General features: G+C 45.1%; 4 protein-coding genes across 4 annotated transcripts; 2 read left to right on the forward strand and 2 right to left on the reverse strand.

The window, feature by feature from the left end:
• Positions 1–1,820: 1,820 nt before the first annotated feature.
• Positions 1,821–5,478, reverse strand: JR316_0009057 (uncharacterized protein; the record flags this gene model as incomplete). The annotated part of the gene is made up of 7 exons (XM_047894766.1): positions 1,821–2,099; positions 2,124–2,313; positions 2,393–3,013; positions 3,160–3,617; positions 3,677–3,896; positions 3,948–5,280; positions 5,334–5,478. 7 exons carry the CDS (start codon positions 5,476–5,478, stop codon positions 1,821–1,823), a joined length of 3,246 nt encoding a protein of 1,081 aa, XP_047746225.1.
• Positions 5,479–5,774: 296 nt separating this feature from the next.
• Positions 5,775–8,662, forward strand: JR316_0009058 (Transforming growth factor-beta receptor-associated protein 1; the record flags this gene model as incomplete). Its single annotated transcript, XM_047894767.1, has 12 exons — positions 5,775–5,969; positions 6,030–6,255; positions 6,419–6,615; positions 6,672–6,868; positions 6,921–7,065; positions 7,117–7,254; positions 7,314–7,410; positions 7,467–7,672; positions 7,721–8,013; positions 8,069–8,129; positions 8,205–8,339; positions 8,432–8,662. 12 exons carry the CDS (start codon positions 5,775–5,777, stop codon positions 8,660–8,662), a joined length of 2,121 nt encoding a protein of 706 aa, XP_047746226.1.
• A 2,589-nt stretch (positions 8,663–11,251) lies between these two features.
• Positions 11,252–12,094, forward strand: JR316_0009059 (uncharacterized protein; the record flags this gene model as incomplete). The annotated part of the gene is made up of 4 exons (XM_047894768.1): positions 11,252–11,287; positions 11,343–11,492; positions 11,560–11,837; positions 11,905–12,094. The coding sequence occupies 4 exons, from the start codon at positions 11,252–11,254 to the stop codon at positions 12,092–12,094; spliced, it is 654 nt and encodes a 217-aa protein (XP_047746227.1).
• A 451-nt stretch (positions 12,095–12,545) lies between these two features.
• On the reverse strand, positions 12,546–13,145 carry JR316_0009060 (Fruiting body protein SC4; the record flags this gene model as incomplete). Its single annotated transcript, XM_047894769.1, has 5 exons — positions 12,546–12,593; positions 12,667–12,703; positions 12,760–12,805; positions 12,874–12,952; positions 13,017–13,145. 5 exons carry the CDS (start codon positions 13,143–13,145, stop codon positions 12,546–12,548), a joined length of 339 nt encoding a protein of 112 aa, XP_047746228.1.
• Positions 13,146–13,515: the final 370 nt, after the last annotated feature.

Genomic DNA, 13,515 nt, shown 5'->3' on the forward strand with positions numbered 1-13,515 from the left:
GTCTAACACGTCAGAAATGGTGTTTTCTCGAGTTTGGGAGATTTTCGAAAATTTGACAATGTTCTTTTGGCCGCTTATATAATGGTACACGTGACCACACGTGACAATAAGTCACGCCTAAGTAATACCTCTCAGACTCATTATGGACTTCCAGAGACTACAATTTGACCTCTGAGGTGTAATTCTATTATTGTGGGCATAAAGGCTAGTAGTAAGGATTGTATATGCACATTTATGAATTTTTTTTTTTTAAACTTTTTGTCTGAAACCATTTTCCGTCAACATAACTTTTGATTTTTTTTTCGAGCTGGATTTTGGCCGCTCTTGGCGCCAAGCCCATTGATTACGTAAGGGTGCTGGTTTCTGATGAGCCCAATCTTACCACCACTGCCATGCCTTCAAGGAATTCTTACAAGGTTTTGTCACACAACGAGTTTGAAAACTTCAAAAACGCGCCACAATGTCGAACATGTGTGGAATAACCAAAAGTTTGTCAAAGAATTGGCTTCGTATGCACCGTGACTAGACCTCGCCTTACCTTCGCTCCAACTTACAAACGTCAGCATCATGCGCGGAGCCACCATCAAATTAATCATCGCTTGAGACGCAATGCGCCTCGTCTGGCGCATTGCCTGGCGGCGAACAGCCTGAGTAGGATATGATGTAACACGAGCCCGGACTCTGTTGCAAAAAACCAGCCCCCAGGCCGCAAGCATAAATAGCAATCACAACCACGGAGGCTGGGGACGTTTTTCGGAGTTCATTGTCCGCAGTCATCGCCCCATTCCAGAGGGGATTCGACTCCTTAGTAGTCTCCCCTTTCTACTCGATATATGACTGTCTAGCTTACATTAGGAGGTTCAGGTTCGTGTTGTCTTGTTCGTTCAAGTTCTCCTATCGCTTCCAGGTCGCTTATAACCTTCGACAGATTAGATCACATTCCTACATCATCATGAAGTTGCACCTCACAACGATTCTCACGATGTCTTCACTGGCAATGGCCTCATCTGTATTGCCTAAAGACAGAGTCAACTCGAACTTCGTCGAGCCTGTCACGCCGTCAAGTGTACCAGAACAACCTTCGATATGGAGATGGCCAATTCTACTGTCAGCAGCTGGCAACCAAGTCGGCCGCGATGTTGAGAGCTCAAGACACGATACTACTCCATCTCGACGCTTTATCCGACGACGCCGCGTGCACCCGTGATGTTTGTCTCCTTTGCTTCAATTTATACGTTCACATGCCACGGAGTGAGTGTCGGTACATCTCTTTAACAGGGCGCGTTTGCCTGACCACGATTTTCAGCTCTTTCACTTTCCTTCTTTTAGGTTCTTTACATACCACCACATGCATTTATGGACTTTTGCAAACAAATTCACTCACTCAACGACACACCTATCCTTTAGACCGTCACATTATATAATGGACATTTATTTCGGATGATTAACCATTTCTGTATTTAGACTTTGTAGAGTGAATGGAGGGTATTTACATGAAATTAAATTGCCCTAGCTCCAAGTTTAATGATATGTTCATGATTTGCTAGATTTTCAACATCTTGCAATTTGAAGCGTTATTAAGACAAGTAGTCATTAAATTAATAGTAACGTATTCCTTCAATCTGTGTATCATATACGATGGCAAGAGTTATAACAAGGGTATATACAACAATGAATAGCAGATATCTACAGGAAGCGATAGATAATAGAAGGAAGCAATAGACAGATGTGGGAGATAGGGTGTTAATAAATGAACACATAAGGGTATCAATATGTAGGGTATCAATGAACTGAAAGCGAAAAAAAGAATTATTCAAAAATCATGACCTCAAAATCATACTACTGCCTGTATCCCGAAAGTAGGAGGTGGATGGCGATGGAGACGGCGGAAAGTTGGAGCCACTGCGGACGGATAGGTTGGGGCTTCCCTCCCTACTTGCAGGGTACACACCTTCCTTAGCGCTTTCCCCGATTCTTGCTTTGCGCCAGCGGTCCAGCCGTGTGAAGTCGAGTAAAATTTGTCTCCAGCGCTCAGTAATATCGATAGGAGTTTCGGGAAATTTCTGTGAACGCAAGGCTGGTAAATGAAAACTGCTGATCTATAGTTGAAAAAAGTGTTTTACGTTTAACCAATCGATAATGGCAATAATGGACCTCTTCTTTGCCCCCGAGTCACCCGTTGGAAGGCCTTCCGTCAGCCAAGGGCCGGGATGAATGGACCGCAACCTCGCAAAGATTGTTTCGCTCGGACTAGCCCTGACAAGATGATACCGCCATTCTTTGTGTGATGGCCAAGTTCTCCAATCTTTCGAACTAAAAAGAAAGGAAAAAGGGAGAAAATCAGCTCAATGAAAATTGGATTGGGTATATTTTTGAAAGAAAAAAAACCCACATATCAGAGACGAAAGGGTCACAATGCTCTAAACAAATTTCAGCAGACTGGGTATGGTACTCCACCGGCGTGAAGCACCATTTTCCTGCTCTCTCGGGCTTGGTGAGGAATGCAAGCAGTGATGACCGGATCCCATGCATAGAGAGCAGAGTCTCCGAGATCATCAGCTGCTCCGGATACATGGGAGACGGAGGAGGCGATAGTGTTGACGGTGTTTTTGAGGCGAGATCACGGTTGATAGCAATACGGAACGGCTCATAGATCGTTATGATTCTACCTCCGGTGACGGGTGTGTCAACTTGGAGAATTTGGGTATAGATATGAGTGCTTATGTCGGCGAGATCCTTCCGAATCCTATACTGTAAACCTCTCCGGTCGGAATGTCTTAAAGATTCATATTCCCGCTGTATCCAATCAAGAAGCCGTCGTGTAGCGGACCAAAGAAGATCGACGTTAAGAACAGGGGCTTCTTGAAGACACGTTTTGTCGTATGAGAGCATTTTCAAGCCCTGTATTAACTGGAACATAGGATGGTCACCGGAAGATACTGAATGAGATATGCTGATTGATTCCAGACATTTCCTCAAAATATTATCGAGGTATGTTAGAGGGTGACGCGACCTACCAATAGTGTCATCAGATTGCTGTTTTTCCAAAAAGAGTCGTGCTGTACTGACCTTGAAACTTTGAGCCAATCATGGCGAAAGATCATACTGATGATCCGATAACAATCCAGTATGAGTCCACTGCTGCTGTCTTGAAAAAACGGTCCAGAGCGGCTTTTGTCGTGCAAAAAGTCCCTGAAGTGAGGGTTCAATAGCAGAACTACATCATCATTTCCAGATTTCTCCCCTCCAAGAGCAAAATGCTGAGCCCAAAAGGCGTTCTTCCATGTGTTAAAAAATTTACGGTTTTGAAAAAGTTGATTATCTTCGATGGAAAAGAGGTCACGTAGCCAATGAAACCTAATGGGCCCCATTCCTGTCGTAATTCCGGGAAGCTTTTCTAACAGCTGCTGAATATCATTGGAGGAAGAAAGGATGAACTTGTAGAAATCGTCGAGAGCAGCGCAAAATTTAATATATGTGGGTAGAACTGGAGAATCTGTGCGCTCCATGGCCTTTTGTGGGTTTAAGACACACTCTTGCGCCCAGTGAGAGTGTTCAGAATGAAAGTTAGTCGGGTTGAGAAGTTGTTGTCTGGTTTCTTCTTCTGTGGTTAGTATCTGTGGTAAACATAGTGTGAGCAGGCAGTAACAGGCAAGCACATATCAATTATTCGTACCGTGGCGAATGCCGTGACAATGCAATGTAGAGCATCAAATGCTATATCCCAGATAGGATCTCCAATAACTCTGGACGGAGGAAATACAACATCGAACTTATTCAGGTCCTTCAGAACGTCTTCAACTATATCCACTTCGCAATTGTCGAGGTGAAGGCCCATATGATGTTTCAGATAACCCCAAGTTTCCTTCGTTGGGCAGTCTTCCTCGGCACCAGTTCTAAAAAAGATACCTCAGATCCTGAAACGAGAAAATTGCAAACGTACGCACCTCCAAGGACCTGATATCCATTTCGTCATAAGATCAAACCCAGATTTTACAAGAGTGGCATGGGCAGTCGACAAGTCAACAAAAAACGTTTTGGATCGCTTTTCATCGAGGAGGAAATCTTGGAATGAGGCGTGGTGAAAACGCAAACCACGAGTCTTGTCGTACTCTAGACGACGCTCGAAAACTCGTCTTTCCGTTTCGTCATCCGAAGGATTAGGAAACCTGATGACGGAGTGTAGACCATGGAGTATGTAGGCCACTCCTTCTGTCTCTGGGTCTAGGCCAAGTATATCATCGTATACTTCCGGTGGTTGCGGACAATGGAGAGTAAGAAGAAGGCCAAAAATTCGTTTCAGAGTTTCGGGACTCGGGCACGTTTGCAAAATTTGAGTATAAAGTTCGTCCATGTTCGAGTAAACATTTGTCGCATGTGTCGAAGCAAGCACTGTTTTCAACTGTGTGACGGGATGTGTGTTTTCCGCGCAAACAAATTTAAGTACAGTCGAAGCGTATAAAAATTGTCCGCATGACTTTTTGACTAGATAATCAATGTCAGAAGGTGAGGGCCATTGACGTTTAACTTTTGACATTATCGTTGACTTCAGGGTCGTAATCGCGTTCAACCGTTCCTCGAGAAAGAGTCGAATGTCGCGTTCCGGATTGTATAACGAATCCAAGCCAATTTGATGCGTCCTAGGCGAGATCATGGGGTCCCCAAAGATATCCCGGATATGGGCCTCAGATCGACTTGTTATGATGAAACGTACTCGACGATCATAGGTGAGTAAGGTGTCGGTGATTGTCTTGATAATGCGCGTCTGAATTTCATGACTTTTACATTCGTCGAGTCCGTCGATGATAACGAAAGGAGTTGTAGAAGGTGGGGTTGACAGTTTGCTGAGGGGTTCAAAAATGAGGCTGCGAAGTTGCAATCCAGGGCGATTGGAAGAGAGATGGGGATTATTGGCCATAGCGCGATCAACATTTTTGCGCATTTCAGGATCGCAAAGACAGAGCTGATAGGCCAAGGTGGTAAAAAGGCGGCTGTCGTCATCTCGACCTGGCTTTCCTCTTGAAAAGAAGAATGTGCCCCCGAAATAACGATCCTTGGGTTCACAACTCAAGTACAACTCTGCGATCTCCTGCATAATAGTCGACTTGCCAATCCCAGTTGCTCCGTAAATCCAGAGGACATCTTGTTGTGTTTTCTTGTCTTCAATCCATGATCTAATAGCAAGAATGATCTTTTCTCGCGTTCCTGGGTGACATCTTGCAGTCAAACCCGATGTATGAAGTGCGTCGGGGACTACGACTTTGCCCAGATTCTTGAATCCTAGAAAAAAATAAAATGTTATACACGCATCGTACAAAGATGATAATGCTCACCTTCTTCGTTCTCGTAGTTGTGAGCATGGTAGTCACCCGAAATCTCATAGCGAATGTAATCATGTCCAGCACTGACGAAATGGCTATTTTTGACTGTGACCCCTTGTGCATTCTTGAAGAAGTGGACGCCGCCATTGCCCTCCATAGACGACCAGAAGGTTAAGAGTAGATTTTTGTCGTCTGAAACCGCGTAGGTTTAAATGTGAACATGGTGGTGAAGCGAGGGGCGATGCATTGTGCTGTGTCTGTCAGGCACTGTGAACTTCGAAGCTGATGGCCGTATCGTGACTGCTCACCACGGTCATCACCTCTACAAAGTTCAACCCCACACCACCATATTTCCAACCGGGACTTTGTCACAGCCATCGTTGGATGCAGCTGCAAGCTCAATAGTGCTCATTGGTCAGGAAGACACGAGGGTTTCTTTGACGACGTAGACAAATGATGCGACCCCCCGTCTTTCCGCGTTCCAGTGTTCTCGTTCTCGGTCCCAATTCCATTCAGTCACTGGTACCATCCACTATAATATCTCAATTGGAATCGCTATTGGAAAGTCATAGGCTCGATGATTCGTATGCACTGGCAGACCAGAGAAGGAAGAAACTGGAGGAAAGTCTCGAACCTGATGAAGATGAAGTACGTCCGGCGTTGATGGATCATAGTCACTCTTCTCGCCGTTTCTAACTATGTATTTAGGCAGAAGAACTCCGATACGTGTACCAGAGGATAGGTTTCCAATGTTTTACAGAAACTCTGTTTGAAGATGCAGGGAAACACTTGTTCAACGGGGAAATAGATCCACGATTGCTCATCAGCTATTATCCCGACCTTAGGGGCTCTTTATTCTCAGAAGACGACGCAATGGATGTTTTTGCAGGTGTAGCAGAGCATATGCCCATGGAAGGGTCGGTCGACCAGATCAGTAAGTTGTCTCTCGCCTTTACTCTTTCGATGTCTTTGCTTTTGTGTATGAAGTATTCCCTCTTATTGAATGGCTACTGTCCTTCATTGGCAAAACCAGCCCCCATTGACATAATCCTTCTTCCCTTCGCACAATATGTTCCTGTGTTGGAACTGATATTCAGTTGTGTCGAACCTAGTCAGGAATTATTCCCCTCATCTAGCACCCGATACCCTATCTGCACCTCCAACTGCAGAACTTAGGAAGATACTCGGCATGGCGGCAAGGGATATGTTACTCGTCTTCCTGAAGAAAAACCGCACAAGACGCAGTTTGTTGAAGGAAAATGGGGTTGGGAGCACAGGAGACCCAATCGATATTGTAAGCTCAGCATCCTCATTGTTTTTGTACTTCGAAATAATCTGACAGAGAGTCAGGCAATCGACACTGTTCTTGTCAAGCTCTACGCAGAGTTTGAAAAAACTCAAGAGTTATATGCTCTTTTGGAAGCACCTAATGATGTCGCGCTGACTGAAGTCGAACCGGCATTACAAAGCAAGGGGCAGTACAACGCCTTATGCATCCTTTACAAGCAGCGTGGGGATGATCTGAAGGTCATTGAAGTTCTTTCGAAGTTTGTATTATTTACTTTCCATCGCTTCTCTGACTCACCAACTTTGTAACAGGCTTGTCGATGGAGAATGGTCAGACGATGATATCAAAGATCCCTTAGGGCAAATGGTCAATCTGCTGACAGAAAAGCGTGATAGAGCATTAACACAGCAATGGGGCCTATGGATAACCAAGCGCAACCCTGATATGGGATTAAAGGTTGGAAACAGCACCTTCTGCCAATTGACGTTTCTGACAACACTGGCGTAGCTTCTGATGCCACGAGACATTGGGAAGAGGCGTGAAAAACCAGAAGAAGATATTGCATTGCTGGAAGAGATCCAAAAAGCCGATCCAGCGGCTGGTGTTCAGTATCTAGAATATCTTGTGTTGCAGCGGTGGAGCACGGTCAGCTCTATCTTATTCGAAATTGACAGCCTCCTAACCGGAACATATGCACTCCCTAGTCCCGAGAACTTCATCTGAAACTAGCATTGGCATGCGTGGATCAAGTACTTTCTTTCCTAAAAGACGATACAGTGGCAAAACTCTGGAGAGCCAAAGGTTTGGATTGAAACGTTCTGTATGTTTCTACTCTAACGTGCCACATTTATCCACAGCGGCTTCTTATTCGTCATCACATAATCAATCTTCTTTCCTCTCTTACTTTGCATCAACAACACCAGAATCTGGACATAAACGAGCAAGGCTAAAAAATCTTCTTTTTCTGGCGGGATCTTCTCTATATGACCCCGAGTTAGTACGTCAACGCCTGACAGAACAGGAGAAAATTCTGAAATTTGAGTTGGCTATCATCGACGGGAAGGTAAAACTATAATTCTCCATTGACAAGTCGATTGACATCTATGACCAGCTTGGTCGACATCGATCAGCGCTCCAGATTCTTGTTCACGGACTCAATGATTCAACCTCTGCTGAAACATATTGCACGCTGGGTGGCGACATTGTTCCACCCAAGGTTGCCCAATCGATAGCGGATGATAACAATTTGCAAGACTGGACTGCGGTCCTGTTTGGTTCACCGTCAACGAAAGCAGTTAACGGAAGAGGTGTGGGGGCAGTACCATTAACTCGTCTCAAAACTGTGAATGAAGACTTGAAGAAAGAGTTGCTTAAAATTCTTCTGGAGGTTTACATGGATGTTGGGTGAGCTTCTTCATCCGCGTTTTGGTATATTACAGTTCTAAATCAGTTTCTATAGACAATCGGATCTTGCAGCACAGTTGCTTAATGCACAGGCGATGAATCTTGATGTCCTGGATGTGCGTGCGAAGCGTGTACATCTTTGTACAACATTTACACAGGCTTACTCCGAACACCCATCTCTGAACTTCTAGGTTATTTCAATGGTGCCTCCAAAATGGCCAGTCAATATGATGAATTCCTTCTTGTCTCGTTCTTTTCGGCGGACGTTGCACGTCCAACAAGAGGGCAAGATCATCAAAAATATCAGCGCTGGTCAGAACCTCGAGGTAAGTGCTCCACATATGAGTCCCGCATCCCCATTTCTTCCTCGTCGCCGCCACATCTTATTAATGATATGTTTATTGATACCTTCACCAAGGTGAAAGATCGTACCTGGGATATACTCCGAGAAGAAGGGGCAGTGATAGAAGAGGAAGCAGAGGACGAAGAGGGGAGTGATGAAGATGACGGACCCCAATCATTTGACGAGAAGAAAATGCTGGCAGAACAAGTTGCGATGCGCCTTGTTCCTGGCCTTGATCCTAATGTGGTCAAGAGTGCGGTCCAGAAATCCACAAGTCCAAAAATGGGCGTCGATGATCTCAGATAATACATCATAGTTGTGCACACTTCTCACTGACGATGACGATGTGTTGTGTTGTATATTCAACCTATTACCCTACCACTATTTTTAATGTCTATATGATATAGAGGATACATTGCTTTCTCACCATTTTGCAAGTCAACTGCAAGCGCTTTGCAAAGCATCTTGATTTGTGGCAAATTTGTTGCATTGTGTCTTTTCTGTTTTCATAAATTTGGGCTATAACATTAGGCTCTACATGAGGGATATGGCCCTACTTTGATAGAGAAGTCGACAAATTGAAGAAATGGTCTGGCACAGGGCCGTGAGATGTGCCAGTTTTGATGACGCATGTTTGTCAGACTTTGTTAGGGCGTCAACGTATCAGCATTCAATCTCTTTTTCACAACACCACCACCATGTCTATCCAGCTTTCTTCCCAGGCGGAATTGATGCGGTCCTAGGCTTTGCGTCTGTTGCGGTAACATCTGTTTCCTGATACATAATAAATCGGCGGCGGAAACGCACTGGTACATGCGACTTAGTTCCATAAAGCACATATATCAATCAAGTCGAATCATGTCGATTTCCAAGGTTGCATCATGTCCCTACCAACATCGCGTTACAAAGGATACGATACCTCTTTCGGGTCCATTGAAAAAGCCATTCTAACATTCCAACCCCAATATCGAATGCCGCTAATCTTCACCTTGGACTGGCTTCATCATCTGGAATCGAATCTACAACCAGGCCACGCCATGCGTAGGGTTTATGGTTCTTGCAGAGCCCACAATCTCCATGAATCTTGCTTAATCGTTCTTGGATTCTTTGCTTCGCGTTAGCGTAGTCCCTACCAGTTGCCGTTGAGGGCGAGATCCCGAAGATCATCCGGGAGCTATGACTATGATCACGACCTCGAGAATATATGCATAGGAACGGATTAACCCAGGGAGCGACAAGATAGTTGGAAACTTGGCTTGATAAAATTCTTTGTATGCATTCCTCTGGCATTGACTACAATTGTGCGGGGTCATCTGTAATTCCTCTCTGTAGACTGTGTCCGGGGCTAGGTCGCTGGTCTATTTCATATGTACTATTCTGAAGCGCGTGGTAGTGTTGTCGGCTTCGTTTCTTTCTTTTTCCCTGACCGACCCTCACGGAATACTAATGATTGTCTTGGTGAATTTGAAGTTCGCATGGGATACATCTTAGGTGGTTTAACCCTGAGGAATTTGGACGCGAAAGTGCTGTTACAAAAATAGTGCGATAATCTTGACTTATCGTGCGTTTTCTAGCTTGAAAGGTTGAAATGCGACTGTATTGTTTTATGCTAAAGACTCTATCAAGGACACCAATCTGATCTCAGATCCTTGAGCTTATTTGGATATACAAGCTTCTTCGCTTCAAGTTGACATCTATATGTTGGGATACACATTAAGCTCCCTCCCTGTCGATGCCGTTGTCAATCCCAGCCGTTTGCGGATCGTAGCCAGGTTCGCTACCAGTACCATTATCCAATTGTCGACAATCTCTCACGGTAGAGCCTTGGAACAAAAGACTGATAGATCGCGGGAAGGACCGCGTAAACCTAGCGGAAAAACACCTCGCTTACACGGCTCAGATAACGAAACTGTTCTTCTAAAAGCTGAATGAAAACACATCTATTCAGGCGTCAGATTTTGGTATTCAATGGGAATTTGAGATGGTGAATCATACAGGAGCTACTATTCGTTTCTTCCGAGTCTTTTCCTGTCTAACCTCGTACATTTTAGCTTCCTTTCACACGATTGACCCCACAAAGTGCTCGATGTATCCTGTCCTATTGCGGCGAGCTTCGCAAAGGAGGTCATATTGGGCAGACTGACAGAATTTCTGGGGGAATTTCTAAAACAAGGGCGTCTGATTTTGATGCTAGATCTTTGGTGCATTCTGCTGGTGGTGGGTATCAATCATGCTAGGCCGCTGTAGCTCACGGAATGCCATGTTTCTATCTCACGTCGACTACCTCTCCTGGCTACTAGTATGTCCAATAGGTGATCACTACAATTTCCATGTTCTAACGATGTGCCTCACAACATTATGTTCCTGCGGTTGGCCCACCACCATGCCGCCTGGCTCACATTTTGTCGCATTATCTCTCTTCTTTGCAGCTTTCAATCGTTGCCGACATCCATCTGAGCTCACTGTGCGCTCCTTATTATTCCTATTGTCCCGCTTCTCACATTCAATAATTTGAAGGATGCCTTCGTTATCTTTTCCTGAGGATTGATCACAGTCTCATCTCAGACAATCTTGCGTCAGGAGGCGCATCCGTATCTTATCAATTCATCATCCTGTTGAATCAAGTATTTCCAATTCCACTAAACATTCTGACGTCATTTGTTATTTTTAGCTCATTGGATAAGCGCCATTGCACCTGGTACCCACCACTCCGCTTGCCACTTCGACATTACCATTTCGCAGCGCCATGCTCCGATACTTGGATAAATACGCGTCATTTGTCTCCAACTGTGTACATACGTCGTAAGATTCATATGGTATATAAGTGGAACAAAGCACTGATTCCCCTCCTAACATTTCAATTCAAACCACAATCAACATAATCACTACAACATCATGCCTCTTTTTGGATCAAAGAACAAGCATAACGATGTTAGTACGGTTCTGCTTTTAGCTTTGACTACACTCTAACGCTCTACGTACTTAGAACACCGCCCTGAATGATACAACTGGTGGAGGTCGTCATCACCAAGCCAACCATGGCTTCAACGACTACCCGTCTGGCGGAGCAGGCCCCAATGCAATGGGGCCAACCCATATGGGAGCCGGACAGCCTGGATTTACTGGAGCCAACGATGTTCGTACACATCCTCTCCTCATATCCCAGACATGCCACTGACGACAATGCTGTTCAATCTCTTTAGTTCGTACCTGCTCAACACCAACAGGCACCAGGCCACACCGGAGGATTTACTACTGGAAATCACTATGATCAAGACCCAGCCGCGTTTGGAGCGGGAGGTTTAGGCCCGACGCATGCTGCTGGAGCTCGAGGTGCTGGGATTCCCGCCACAGGCGCTGTTAACCATGGTAGCAACGCCACCGGCGGGGCGGGTCAGCGCCTGACTGGCAAAGTCGAGTCGGCGATTGGTTCTATGGTGGGTAGCAACGCGCTCAAAGCCAAGGGACTGCAGAAAGAACAGTAAGTTCAAATTCATGGCGTCCAATTCATGATATGGCAGTTAAAACTGATTCCCTTCGTGTGTTAGGGAGGCCAACTCGATTAAACTTCAAGGGCGTGAGCTCGCAGAAGCCGAGAGACTAGAACGGGAAGCGCTGATGCGCCGTGAGTGTGCTGTCGGGCACGGTGCACACCCAGCGAACTCCTCGCTAGGTGCGGGTCATGTAGGGACGGGAGGTGGCGTTGGTGGACACGCAGGAGGTGGTACGCAATTTTAATATCTACCCGCAATACTTTTGCGACGTGCAGGAAAGGTAGAGGATTCAAGGACCCATTTGAAGATGTATCAAATAATTTACCCCCATTTTGTATACTATATTTTTGAAATCGTGTAAATTCTACTAGTAATAGCGAACGTTAACAAACGTATTTATCGCTGCGATTGGCCTGTCTGTACATACGGCATTTTGATCTCCGAAAACACTTGGCGTTTGACTTCAAATTTTTGGACAATATGTTGAACACACAAAACTATAATGTATGTTGATTGTGATGAAAAGTTACTTTGAAGCAAGCGACAGCAGAGAAAAGTCCATTAAGTGTAGAAATCAACTGATATGGCGACATTTACGTGTATAGGAGTGTCCAATAACAGTTTAAACTAATGTTCGAGCTTTTCGCAACTACGGTACATATCACTTCAGCAAATAATGCCGCACACGATCTATCTTAGAGGTTAAGGTTGACGGGAACGCATTGCACGTTGACGAGACCGTTCTGCCAGTAAAAGTGAAAGAGTCAGTAACTAGACTTGAACTGTCTGATTGATGCATGGCGACTAGATACGTACGACTTTGTTATCGGTGCAGCACGCGGGTTGGGCAGAGCTGGTTGAGATTCAGATATCAGTCTTATGTTCGCGCTTTAGAAGGGTTTTCCCTACCAAGAGTTGCTGGTGATGCTGACGGCACTGAGGGGAGAGCAGTCGACTATAGACGATATTGAAACCGCGTTAGTATGCACTCCTCCAAATTCGCGTTCCAGGCTAAGGACCCACCTCCAACGATTGCATCAATTGGAATTGTAGCAGTCAACAGGCTTACAAGAGATGGGTATTCTTGACTGAGTGTCTTGACCTATAGATTTATTTTGAAAAATCTGGTCAATATTTAATGACTTTCAAAGCTTGACTTCACATACGTCGCCGACATGGTCACAGCACTTGAGAGAGCCTGTGTTGCACTGGTATCCACCGCCACCTCCACCGCGGGGAAGCACATTGGCGGCAGCGAGGAGAGGGAGGGCAAGGAATGTGATAGCAGCGCGCATGTTTGACTTGAATGTGGGTAGTTGTGATTGTCTGGTGAAAGTCAGAAAAACTGAGGCCGTGTGGTGAATTTTGTGGAACGACAGGGAGACAGGTTTTCCTTTATATTCTTGCTGTCTCCACATTCCTTAAAGGCATGATGTCGAAAATGGTATGGACGAATAGGTTTTGATTCAGTGCCACACAGGCTGGTCTAGAAACCTCGGTTTTTCCTTCTTTACAGAATTAGCCGATTAGAAACTTAGACGTCAACGGTAGCTTGTTGAACAAGTGTCAACAAATTTGAGTATGGTAGATTTATTAACCTTTGTCGATTAGGCTGGTAGCCCATGTACTTTCAAAAAAAGAATTAAATCAGCGGAGAACGTTCGT

Source organism: Psilocybe cubensis, chromosome 8, assembly GCF_017499595.1.
Source record: "Psilocybe cubensis strain MGC-MH-2018 chromosome 8, whole genome shotgun sequence".
NCBI classification, from domain to species: domain Eukaryota; kingdom Fungi; phylum Basidiomycota; class Agaricomycetes; order Agaricales; family Agrocybaceae; genus Psilocybe; species Psilocybe cubensis.